Genomic DNA, 13,177 nt, shown 5'->3' on the forward strand with positions numbered 1-13,177 from the left:
ATATGTGTGTTACCTTGCAACAGGATAAGGTCACCAGAGGAAAACCTGAAAAAGGTATGGACTTTTGCATTTTCACAAAAAGGAAATACCCAATTCCCACTCCAAAGGGAGGTACCACTCTGGGTCGAAGTACAACTGTTAACATTTGGTACGATTCTAAGAGCCATGAACTGCCGGCTCGTGGTGGTCCCTAGAGCTCCCCCACCCCAAAGGCCTTAGGACTTTGACCACCAGGGTGGGATAGACACCATCCCCGGTTTCCCTGCCTGGGAGGGCGCGCATCGCCTGCAGTGCCACTGCGGCAAACAGACTGCGCAGGCGTGGCAGAGTCCGGTCGCCAGGAGCGGGGCAGCTTGCCGCGCATGTGCAGGCGGAGTCTGCGGAGTGGTGCCGTGGCGGCGGAGGAGCGCAGCGCGGTCTGCCAGCCGGAGATGCGTGACGTTGTGTTCTGAGGAGCGGCCAGCGGCGCGATGGAGCGGGCCAGGTCAGCCGTGTGGTGGGCAACATTTTTTTTTTTTAAATCATCCTGAGCTTTCATAACTAGAAGTATTTCGGTATTCACTGGGGATCTGGGCTCTCACGTTCTTTGTTCGGTGGCCGGATGGAACAACTCTGGAGGCTTGAGGCTGGAGTGACTCTCCTGACCGTGTCTTGTCAGGTCTTGGGGGTATCTGCACCGTCATGTTGCGCCCCCTCAGATTCTCTGATTCTTTGTTTCTGTGGTTGAGGCCGCGACCGCGGGCGGCCACGATGCAACAGTCGGGGGAAGGCGGGGTCAGCGTTGTCCACAGCGGCCGTGAGGCGGCAGCAGGTGCCGTGTCCACGGAGGCGCTGATGTGTGGCAGCAGCGGGAGGGAGTGGTTGTGGTGGTCCCTGCGGCAGTGAGGAGGAGGGGGCAACGGGGTGACCGCAGTGGCGGCTATTTAGGGGGCGGCCGAGAGGCTGCGCTGCCCGTGGCGGGTGAAGGGGGCCACGGGAGCATGGTGGGGTCCCTCTGTGGCCTCGGTATCGGGAGGTGGTGGGGTGCCGGCGACGGTGGGGCCACGGAGTGGCGGTGGGGGCACGACAAAGCAGTCTTGAGGCATGGCTGCAATAGGTTAGCGGGTGAGCGGGTGGGGGCACGCGGGTGGCGGTGGCCATCTGTTTGAAAAAAAGGGAGAACTGTTCAGTGTTCTCGTGACCAGCAGTGCTCTTAGAGTTTGAATGGTGCCACAAAACTACTGTCCCTAAATTGAAGGGGTGGCTGCAAAAATGTCCGGTCCTTATATACTTGATTCCTTTAAATATCTCACATTTGTGAGCTTGGTTTAAGAGGAGGGATGTGGTATTCACAGTCCATCTAATGCATCTTGCGGGGGACCTGCCAGGTTCTGGGATGTGACAGCCAGAGGCGTTTCTCGTTCGCGTGCGTTTTCTCTGCATTTGGAATGTGAGTTTCGAAGGCCAGCTCAGGAGCGTGGGGGTTGGTGTGGCGTCACAACCTTTGTGCGGCTCTGCGAAGATGGCGGCCACTGCAGCTGTGCGGCTCTGCGCAGGCGTGGAGTAGGGGCGCGGCCCTCCCCGTGTTGCCGCAGTGGGGGAGGGGCGGCCCTGCGGCCTCCAGGCGGGAAGTCGGCCGCGCCCTCCGGAGAGCCGTGCGCAAAGGGGGAGAGGCGGACCGGGGAGTTGTGGGGGGCGGCTGCCGCACCCTGGTGCTGCGGTAGGGAAGGTGTGGGCTGGGGGTGCTCAGGTGCATCAGTGATGACACCACGTCTGCTGTGCACTGGGAGAAGGGATTTGTGCAGCTTCCGCTGTGTGGGGTGGCCCGGGGAGGAAGGACACAGGTTTGCTCAGCCTCTGCATTTTAAGTCACCCCTTCCCTGCAGTGCCATGGTGGAGTGGAGCAGGTAGGCCAGAGAGTTGCACAGTTTTTCCATCCTGTGCCTGCCTGAAATGTCAGGGCAGTTGCACTGTGCCCCTGGCCTTCTCAATTTTTAAGGGAGTGGTGCGGCCTTGGAGGCCAAGAGAGGTGAGGTGCATTCCGGGATTCACTACGCTACTTAAAAGACAGCCTCCATCGCTGGTGCAGGAGCTTTTTCAGTTTTGTTCATTTCCCTTACGTGGTATTGTGAGCAGTGTTTTAATTGTTATCTGTAAAGTGGATTCAGTTAGCCTTTTAGACAACTCTCATCCCTTTAATCTCTGATTTCAGTTTTCCAGATTAACATAATTCCATAGCTACATTTCCCTTTCGTGTCTGTCTTATTTCTTGATTGCTAGATAATCCATTGGTGATGTTACCTTTATAATTTCCTTAAATCAGGGGATCAAGGCTCCTCTAGGACTCTTAGGAACTGAGGTCTATGAGTTGTTCAAGGAGAAAAGCAGAGAAAAATGTAGAATGTAGGTGTATCCTAGGTGTATCTGGGATTAGTGAATTCTTGCCCTTAATTGGACTTTTAAAAAAATTGGAATATATTTGCTTTACAATATTGTGTTAGTTTCTGCTGTACAGCAACTTCACAGTTGCTAATGTGCTCAGCTATGTGTACATATTCCCTTCCTCTTGATTTTTTAATTATTTTTGTTCCATTATTTTTGAAGTTGGAGCTGCTATGAATATTCCCTGAGAAGAGGTAATTAACAAAGTACCATGATTATTGTATTACTATTTCCATACTTTGATTTTGGGGGACATTTTTAAGGATTTTCCTTGCAGAATTTTGATGTGTTTGCCTTTTTTACTCATTTATCACAAATAGTATGCCTGCTTGTGTGCCCAGTTAGAAAGTAATTTAGGGAAATGTAAATTAAGCTTTGGAAGCTTTGTTCTGGAGTTATTTTCTAGTAGCTCAAAAAACAGGACTCTGGTATTTTGTGATACTTATGATTTGCATCTTTTTTTTTTTCTGCTTGTAGGAAGATACTGCTTCAAATATGAACATCTGATCATTTGGCCCTTTGCGAGATGAGAGTGCATCATCCTGGTCCGCCATTTTGTAGTCTTGCCCTCTGACTTAGGACCTCAATATGGCGGACTCTGTGGAAAGACCTGAAGTTTGAAGGTCTCTGTCCTGACTTGTGACTGTTTGCCATAGTACCACAGCTTGTTGAGAATGGGAAAGGAATATGAGCCCTGTCTGAAGTTTAGAGCAAGGACTGTGTGTTGCTTTCTAAGGCAAGGTACTTTGAACATGAGTTGTTGATGGTTAAGGCATCATCCTTCACTAAGAATGGGCAAAGAAGTTTTATTTTCTGGTTCCTGGGTGCTGGCTGGCTCAGAATTCTCTTTGATTCTAAAGGTTTTGTTTTTAGAGGCACTGATTTTCATGTTAGTGGGGAGATCACACCCTGGGATTACCTCACATTATCTTTGTGTTTTTTAATTTTTATTTCTCATTCTTGAGGTCTTAGTCATTGAGTTATTACTTTTTTTGGGGGGGTTGTGTGAGGAATCCTGAGTATTTGATAGAATATTAGATAGGAAAAAACCCTATCGTATCTCATGATCTTTTGCTTTTTCATTATATTTTCAAATTTGTTGTTGTTTTAGTTGCTAACTCATGTCTTGACTTTTTTGGGACTCCATGGATGATAGCCAGGCTCCTCTGTCCATGGGATTTATTAGGCAAGAATACTGGAGTGGGTTGCCATTTTCTTCTCCTGGGGAACTTCTCAGGGATTGAACTGGAGTCTCCTGCTTAGCAGGTGGCTTCTTTACCATGGAGCCGTCTGAGAAGCCCATATTTCCAGATTAGTATTAATTTTTTAATGAAAGGGATTTTGGAGTGAAAAATTACCATTGTGTACAAAGACATTACAAATGTACATATGTGTATTTAGAACAAAGTTCGAAATAAAGCTGCTCATCACTGATTTTGCAGGTAGCTTTAAAAATCTTTGAAAATTGAAAAAGATAACTTTATATACTGATTCTTTTCTCAATTGAACACAGACCTTCAGGTTACATAAAGGAACTGAAGATTTTTTTCTGAGGGGTGGGATGGATAATGGGGTATTCTCAGTTAAGCGTGGATGAATCATAATGGGTGGTCTGTGACAAAGCAGAGGTCTGTGGCAAAGCAGAGGTTTATAATTCCTTTTACTGTATTAATGTATTAGTAAATATGTTTGAAACTACAATCTTGTGTATCAGTGTTTCATCCTTTTTTATGACTGAATGACATTCCATTGTATGGATATACCATACCACACCGTATTTTGTTTATGCATTCATCATTTATACTTTGGGTTATTTCTATTTTTGGCTATTACAACTAACACTGCTAGGAATTTTCATGTTCAAGTTTGAGTTTTTATTTCACTCCAAGCTTGGAGTAGAAATACTTGGGTCACATGTTAATACGCTCAAGATTTTTAAGAAGTACCAGAGTTGTGTCATTTTTCATTTCTCCAGTTTCTCCACATCCTACTCCTGTGGTGTGAAATGGTGTTTGTGGTTTTGATTTGTGTTTTCCTAATGACCCTCATATTGAGCATCTTTTCTTCTATTAAGGGAAATTTTTATGCATTTGGAAAGCGATCTGTTTGAAACTTACTCATTTTATTTTTGTAATTTATTTATTTCATAGCTGTGCTGGGTCTTCATTGTTGCACCGGCTTTTCTCTAGTTGCAGTGAGCTGGGGCTGTTCTCTTAAGTTGCAGTGCAAGGTCTTCTCTTTTCTGTGGCTTCTCTTGTTGTGCAGGCTGGCTCTAGGGCATGTGGGCCTCAGTTTTTTCTGTTCCTGAGCTCTAAAGCACAGGCTCAAAAGTTGCAGTGTAGGGATTTAGCAGCTTCATGGTCTATACGTGGGATCTTCCCATACCAAGTATGGAACTTGTGTCTTCTGCTTTGGCAGGTGGATTCTTTACCACTGAGCCATCAGGGAAGCCCCCTTTACTCATTTTAAAATTGTTTTGTTACTATATTATTGAGTTGTAAGAGTTCTTTATATCTCTCTAAATTAGAGTTCTTTATATCTGGAGGAGGAAATGGCGGCCCACTCCAGTATTTTTGCCTAGAGAATCCCATGGACAGAGGAGCCTGGCGGGCTACATGTAGTCCATGGGGTCACAAAAAGTCGGACACGACTGAGCGACTAATGTTAATACTATATATATTCTGGATAAAAGACTTTCATCGCATATATAATTTGCATACCTTTTCTCCCATGCTTCTAATTGTTTTGAAGCAAAGATTTTTCACTTTTGGTGAAATCCTATGGATTTCTGTCTCCATTAGGTACTTAGGTGTCATAATCTAAGAAAGCATTACCTAATCAAAGGTCCAAAGGTCAAGGGGATTAGCAAAGGTATTTTTTTAAAATGATCTTTTCTACTGCTTGATTAGAACATTAAAGTTTTTGAAGCAAATCCAGGGTTATTGGTAAACTCTTGTTTATTTTGCATAGTCTAATATGAAACCCAAAATAGCATGGGTTCAGGAAATTATCTTTTCGAATGTGTCCTTTGAAATCTGCCTGGGAAATACTACTTGCGTAAAATGCCTTTCCTTATCTCTGTTTTGAGTTGACATTTTAAAATTGCAGTTCCTGTAGTTTCTAGTCTGTGACGCAAGTGCTGAACAGATTTCCTGTTCAGATCCTTTGAGCAGCCATTTTGTGAGCTATTCTGCAGATTATACTGTCAGTGGCTATGGTTTTTTTTTTTTAAGCATTTTTAAAATTTCTTGTTTCTCAAATCCTAAGAAGGAAGCATTCACACAAGAGATTGCTTAGACACTTTGTAATTTAAATTTTATACTTTATTCCACTGTACAGAAGGATCTATCATAATAAAATATTTTTCAAATCATTTTTGGAATCATTGTTGCCATTTTTCAGGGGTATGTTCATTTATTTGTATGTAAATATATGTAAATATATAGTGTTATATCTGTATATGTGAGTATATGTAGAAATATACAGTTTTGCTTAACTTTTTGATATTTTTCCTTTTTGGGCTAGATTCTGACCATTGACGGATAAAGATCTAATAGTTAATTCTGCCTTTGTCAGTTTTATTGATTTGTAATTGGCATATATCACCATACCTTGCTTTAATTAGATTAGATGGAGTTTAAAAATTCCGTTTTACTAGATATATGTATAATCTTTAAGTAAGTGGTTATTTCAGAAATTGATGAATTCTGGAAAACAAATCCCCTTTCTACCTCAGGGACCGTTTACACTTGAGACGGACTACAGAACAGCACGTACCAGAGGTGGAAGTCCAAGTCAAACGTAGAAGGACAGCCTCACTGAGCAACCAGGAGTGAGTACAGTCAGGCCCTGAGAACCAATTTAGGGCATTTTCAAATTGGAACAAAGTATGCTGCCACAGGGAATTTAAATGAATTTAATTAATGAAAGAAGCTTGTGCATGTTATATTGATACAGTAAAAAAGCAATTAAATTACCCATAACCATGTTGTGCTAACTTTTGCTAAAATTTTAGTAACATGTATTTCCTTTTATCTATACACGTGTAGGTAACACGGTATGTTCATAAAGTTCTACCTCCTTCAGCGTATTAAAGTTGTTTCTGCTTTATTATTTTGCACTTTTGCTGTGCTTGCCTGATGTTCTGTGCTTTGAAGAGATGGAAATGTGTGTGTTCATGTGTGCTCTGCAGTCGTTAGAATTTTTTTAGTTAGTGCATTTGAAATGTATACGTTTTTCTCTTAATTTAGGATATGAATGTGTTTCTAAAAGGAGCATTTCAATTAAAACTATATTAACATTTCTAAAGAGTCACAACTTAGCAGCTAAAACAATAATAATGACATGATACATACTGAATTTATATTGGGTTTTGTGCATTTTGTTATTACCACAAATCTTGATAGTTATCAGTGGTAAAATTGGTTTTCTTTCCTAAAGCTGTTATTTTTCAAATTGCATTGCTGTTACTAATACATGAATATGATTTTCTCATAAAACATGTAATTTTGAGATACACAGTGAATATCAAGTATCACCAGTCCATTCCCCTCCCTGTGTCTCCCCAGAGAGAAATCCTCAGGTAGTTTGATCTCTTATCATTTCAGACCTTTTAATATGCATTCATGTGCACACATATGGAGTGTGTGTGTGGAGGCATGTTTGTTTATATACAGAAGATTTATTGTGTAGCAATACGCCTTGGGAGTCTTTCCATGTCAGGCATTCTATAATAACCTTTATCATTATCTTACTGATGGATATTTACATTGTTTGCATTTCTTAGTTATTGCAGTGAAGAAAGGAGCAGTCAGTCTGAAAATTAATACTACAGTTGTCTCTTGTATAACAAGGGAGTTGGGTTGCAGTCCCCCACATAGGCAAAAATCCCTGTGTATCTTTTGAGTCCCCCCAAATTGAACTATAAATTGCCTCTTGTTGACTAGAAGCGTTACTGATAGTATAGACAATTGACTGAACAACATTTTTATGTTAAATGTATGTCTGCATATATTTTACATGTTCATGACATACCTAACTTTTTTTGATGTTTCTAGGCTCTGGTTTGTCTGCAAGTTTTTCAAATTGTCAAAAATTTCCAAAAAAAAAAATCCCCAATATATTTATTGGGGGGAAAACATATATAAATAGTCCCACACAATTCAAACTCTTATTTAAGGGTCAACTGTTATTAATATTTGTTTCTATTTTATTTCACTTCTTCAAATATGAAGTTTTTACAAATATGAAGTTTTTACATGGGTAGCATTTTGTATCTTATTTTTGTTATTTGCTCATTTAATATGTGGGAAAATTTCAGTATTTTGCATATTTTAAATTATTGGCAAGGCAAAAGATTTCTCTATTTTCCCATGTCTGTTTTACTTTACTTATTCTTCAGAGTTCATTATTCTTTACTTTATTAAATTCACTTTAATATTCACTTCATTAAATATTCACTTTGAGTGAATATTTTATATAATTTATGATAGGCATTTGCCTGTTTTCTTTTACATGGTAATGCCATTTTTTTCCTCCCCAGAATCTCTAGAAATGACTTGAGGTAGATTAGAGATTGTGGCAGAGGTATGGGTGGAGGAGATTTCTTGGGAGAGGATCTTTGTTAGTGAGTGAAGGTTCTATTACATTTGTTATGTTTTATTAGAGCCTTTATCCAGTGTAACATCAGTGTGAATCATCAGTATAACAGCTGGTCATATGCTAATCTTCTGAAAGCCTGCTTTAGGTTTCATTCATTTTTCCATGTCTGTGGAAATACTTTATTGCTTTTGAAGAAGAGACAACTTCATTTTCCTGATGTCTGTTGTATATGTTATGTATAAATACTAGGAGGTGCTGAACTAGAATCTGAGGGTAATTTTGAGTTGGAAAAACAATATAATTTCCCCAACCACCTTTTTCCACTTTGATAATAGGTGGATTATAGAAACAGGTAAGCAGCATAAATATTCTGTTCTCTAAGCCCAGGTTTTAACCTGAGCCATCTAGTTAGCTTTAACTCTGGTGTGATCCCAGAGGCCCACCATGAATAACAAACACACTCCTATCACTGGTTAAACTCAAAGGATTAGAGATGACCTCCTAGGAACCATGGACAAAGTCCAGCCTAATTCTTTATGTTGTTGTTCAGTTGCTTAGTCATGTCCCACTCTTTGTGACCCCATGAACTGCAGTTAAAAGTCTTAAGTTAAAAGTATAGAAATAGTGGAAAACCATTTATCACAGTCCCATTTTCAATTCTAGCTGTTACTGAATATTTTCATACATATGTACTTATCAGCTGCTTGCTAGTGCAGGAAGTAAGAGAAATGGGTTCCATCCCTGGGAAGATCCCTTGAAGGAGGACACGGCAGCCCACTGCAGTATTCTTGCCTGGAGAATCCCATGAACAGAGGAGCCTGGCGGGCTAAGGTCCACAGGGTCACAAAAAATTGGATACAACTAAAGTGATTTAGCATGCAAGCACATACTTACAATGAGGGCAGTTTTTTGGCTGGTGATTTATTTATGCTTGTCTTGTTAGCCAGCAAACTGTGTAATTTACTGTATCTCTTATTCTCAGGATCAGATTTACAGCCAGATAGAGTCTTACTTATAGGTAGGAATATGTTGAGTATTTTTCTAGAATTCCCTGATAACTAAAGGATGGTAGATTTACATAGTCTGAGAGCCTAAGTAGCTTGGAGGTTCTTTGTTTCAGTTAGTAACTTCCAGTCAGCATAAATAACTATCTTAAAATGTCTCATTGGAAATGCCTTAACCAATACCCTACCTCCTTAGGGGTTAAAGAGTTGTTTCCAGATTAGAAATGGTTATTATACTCTTGGTTCTTTTATAGGGCATTTTAAACCAAAAGAGCTCTTTCTTTTTTCCTTTAAGTTCCTTGGTAATATCACCAAAGAGGGTAAGTATCCCTCAGTTCTTGTACATTCCTATGTGCAGAGAGTCTCCTCTTTTATAATTTGTTCATAATGTAGTGGTATGCTCTGAACCTTGAGTATTAAATTTAAGGGTCTTTTCATGCTTGCATTGTTAACTATATAGGGAAATGTCTTTTCATTTATGTGTTCTGTGCTCTTGTCGTAGGTGTCACGTGTACCTGAGGCGATCTCAGCAGCAGCAAGTACCTGTGGTGGATTTCCAGGCAGAACTGAGACAGGCATTCTTAGCTGAGACACCAAGAGGTGGTTAAAGCAGTATTGGAACACCAAGGTAGCTGATTTCAAGAGAAAAATAAAAACAGGTTATAGCTGATGAAATCATGATCAGGATTAAACAACTAATTAAAGGGTAGGATGTTTGGAGGTCATTTAATTATTTGGGATATATTCAATTTCTTTTCCTTAAAAGCATCATACAAATATAAACACATAGCAGAAAATTTTAAAAAGTAAAAGCAGTACCTTAATGCTCTCACCCTGAAAGACTTTTGTCATGAGTTACTTTCTAGACAATGTAGTCTTTGCTTTTTAGGTAGTTTTATTCATATTTAACTTGTACTGCTTTTCACCTTAACGTAAGAGAAGTATTTCATTATAAATAGTTGCTGAATATCCTCCTAATATGTTTTAGAATTCCTTTCTGTGAGAACTTTATCTTTTCTGCTGATAGTTTGAAATGAAGTTTCAGTGATTTGCTTTTTGCAAAACAGATAGGACCATTTCCTTGGATATGCAGATGTGAAAATAAATCAAGGAATTTGAAATTAAGGTTCATGTTCTAAATTATATTATGAATTATTAGTCTTCAGTTGCCATGAGAAAGTATAGTGCCAGGTACACTTTCATCTGCATTAATTTTGTCAATTACATATAATTTATTTCTATTAAATTAGAAATACACATCACATCCATTAGCAGATGAGAAGCTAAATATTTTCCCAGGCTTATTTACTACTTATTTCTTGTTTTCTTTCCTCATATTTTGTTACCCATTTGTTTGAGTCATCTGACAATGTAACAAAACTATTATTAACTTATGATTTGTCAGTATTATGTAGATTTATTTACAGTGTCTTTTTGTGTTAATTGCTTAGATTTTTAGAAAATTGCAATTAATTTTGATTAAATACTCTATTTTTCCTTTCTTAAGTTTAAGATTTGAATGACCTAAGTTCAAAGGGTTTAGTATGTACTTTTCAGAAACTAAGGAAAGAAGTTTATAGATGAGTTTTCTTCTAGATTTTCTTTATTTCTATTTCAGAGTATAACCCCGCAACTCAAATTAATTAGGCTTATGGCCATCATTTCAAATGGAAAAATCCTCCCCTACTGAATACTTTACCCAGCATTCTCCAGTAATTGCCTGGACTTGATTGCAAGACAGTAGAATTGATTTCAGGCAGTGGAATCTGATAATTGTCCTCAGCTGTCCCCCAGAGTAAGAACATTTTTACATGAATAAGTGTGCATAATTGATTTTTTAACCAAGAATTTTTTGGCCCTTTAGTATAGTTTAGATACTCTTGCAAGTTCCTGTATAGTATTATTTAAATCATAATTATGATCTACAAGTAGAGTAATCTAATTTTCTAAGTTTTAAGTGCTAGTTTCATCTAAATAGTACTAGTTACTAGAATTATTTTACAGCAAGATTGATAAAGTATCTGACTCATTTATTGCCTGTTTTTATAAATAAAATTTTGTTAGCACAGAGCCATATCCATTTATTTAAATAAGGCCTGTGGATATTATTGACAGTACAGTGGCAGGTGGGAGCATTCATGACAGATTGAATGGCAGGCAAGACCTACAATATTTATTGTCTTTCCTTTTAAAAGAAAAAGTCTGCTAGTCTCTTAGAGAACCACTTTCAAAGATGAAAACATAAGGTGGAGCCAGTAGGGGAGTGTTGGTGCTATAGAATGTGGTAAAGGGAAAGGTATTACAAGGAGAGTAGATGAAGTAAACATTACAGAGTAGAGAATCAGATGAATTTAGTGACAAGGGTCTTGTTAAAGTCTGCTATACGTGTAAATGGGTAAAGACATTTAAACAATTGATATGTTTTCTTTTTCATTATAAAAATGTAAAGCATATGAGTGATAGCCAAGAAAAATGGGAAAGTAAACCACAGATTTTAAATAGCCATGTTTCAACCATAGTGGCATTTTTTTTCTTTCATTTTACCCATTTGCTTTTCTTTTGAAAACATAGTTGTAATCATGTTTTTAAACTATTCTATTTATGTATATCATTAATGTTCCTTCATTTTATTACATAATCCTCAATATGATTTGTAATGAATAAATGATGGTCCCTTCATGATTTACTTTTTCTTTGTACTTGTGTTTCTTTCCCCCTAGTTTGCTATGCTGTTACGAATATTCTGCATTTTTAAGATAGTGTATATTAGGTATTTTAAATTTATTAGGATGAGGATTCAGTTTGGGTATGCAACGTATAAAAATTAGTAATTTATAAAATGTTTTGTTATGTTGCTTTCTAATAACACAATAAGCAGTATTGATTACCATCAAGAATAATTCAGTTCAGTTGCTCAGTCACGTCTTGATACTTTGCGACCCCGTGGATTGCAGCACACTAGGCTTACCTGTCCGTCACTAACTTCTGGAGTCCACTCAAACTCATGATTATTAGAGTCAGTAATGCCATCCAGCCATCTCATCCTCTGTCGTCCCCGTCTCCTCCTGCCTTCAATCTTTCCCAGCATCAGGGTCTTTTCTAATAAGTCAGTTCTTCACATCAGGTGGCCAAAGTATTGGAGTTTCAGCTTCAGTGTCAGTCCTTCCACTGAATATTCAGGACTGATTTCCTTTAGGATTGACTGGTGGATCTCCTTGCAGTCCAAGGGACTCTCAAGAGTCTTTTCCAACACCACAGTTCAAAAGTTCAAGAATAATTACTACAGTGATAATTTCTTAGTACCACCTTTGATGTCTCTTTTTTCCCCTTTGATAAACACTTTCCAAAATGGAAAAATTGTTTTCCTCTGGTTTAAGTGGCATTGCTTTGTGGATTAATAGTTTCCACTTACTTGTGTTTCTCACATTAGACTTTTGTGCATTTTTTTTTTCAGTGAAGGGTCTATTTTACCAGGTGAACGGGAACTAATACTATACCATTGTTCTGTGACTTCTCATTTTTTGTATGTTATTTGGCCAAGTCTGACCATCAGATCTTTTGATTTAAGGAAGCTTTACACATCTACGTAGTTTAATCATTTCAAAGTCCACCCTTTTCAAAAATTTGAGAACTCTTCTTTCTGAGGAGTCCGAGGATGTAGTCAGGCTCGATGGACCATTTATTTGTTTATGTCCGCTTTCATAGAAAATTTATTATAACTGCTAATTCCTTAGTGCAGTGTAATATTGCTGCTCTTGTTTTTTTTTTCCTCTTACTGCGTTTTGTTCTTTGCTGTGGAGATAACATTTGATCATTCTACAAAGTAATATATCTCCTTTCCCTCACAAGGATTCATGATTAGAGTATGCTGAATTTAGGAATGAGATATAGCTTTCTGAATTTCAAGTGCATCTCATTAAGAGAAGCCCATTCTTAACCTCTCCAATTAGTCAACCCCTATTCTGAGTGAAATGTTACCTTCTATTTATATGGATTATTTTATACATAATACATACTTATGTTCCCAGTTCTGTAGGTCTCCAGTTCTTAGTCCGTGACTCAAATCCCCAGGTGCGTTTTTATACTCGGTAATAACTTAGTGGTTGTGGGAGGAGTTTGGAACCTCAAACAGATTAGAGGGACAGATACAG

At 38.8% G+C, this 13,177-nt stretch overlaps 1 protein-coding gene across 2 annotated transcripts; it reads left to right on the forward strand.

The window, feature by feature from the left end:
• The first annotated feature begins 289 nt into the window (after nucleotides 1–289).
• On the forward strand, nucleotides 290–11,712 carry SNURF (SNRPN upstream open reading frame). 2 transcript variants are annotated; one of them, XM_069559106.1, is made up of 4 exons: nucleotides 290–484; nucleotides 6,158–6,253; nucleotides 9,529–9,654; nucleotides 10,645–11,712. In XM_069559106.1, exons 1-3 carry the CDS (start codon nucleotides 471–473, stop codon nucleotides 9,632–9,634), a joined length of 216 nt encoding a protein of 71 aa, XP_069415207.1. In that variant the 5' UTR covers nucleotides 290–470; the 3' UTR covers nucleotides 9,635–9,654; nucleotides 10,645–11,712. The 2 variants fall into 2 exon arrangements, with proteins under 2 accessions (XP_069415207.1, XP_069415206.1); XM_069559105.1 differs by lacking the exon at nucleotides 10,645–11,712 and having other exon boundaries at nucleotides 340–496; nucleotides 9,529–9,701.
• The last annotated feature ends 1,465 nt before the right edge of the window (nucleotides 11,713–13,177 follow it).

This window comes from Ovis canadensis, chromosome 18 (genome assembly GCF_042477335.2).
Source record: "Ovis canadensis isolate MfBH-ARS-UI-01 breed Bighorn chromosome 18, ARS-UI_OviCan_v2, whole genome shotgun sequence".
NCBI lineage: Eukaryota > Metazoa > Chordata > Mammalia > Artiodactyla > Bovidae > Ovis > Ovis canadensis.

Bases quoted from the DNA above. Each gene is read 5' to 3' on its own strand.
- SNURF (XM_069559105.1), top strand. From the start codon at position 471: ATGGAGCGGGCCAGGTCAGCCGTGTG. The intron at 497-6,157 runs GTGGGCAACATT...TTTCTACCTCAG, and splicing joins CGGGCCAGGTCAGCCGTGTG to GGACCGTTTACACTTGAGAC. The intron at 6,254-9,528 runs GTGAGTACAGTC...CTCTTGTCGTAG, and splicing joins GCCTCACTGAGCAACCAGGA to GTGTCACGTGTACCTGAGGC.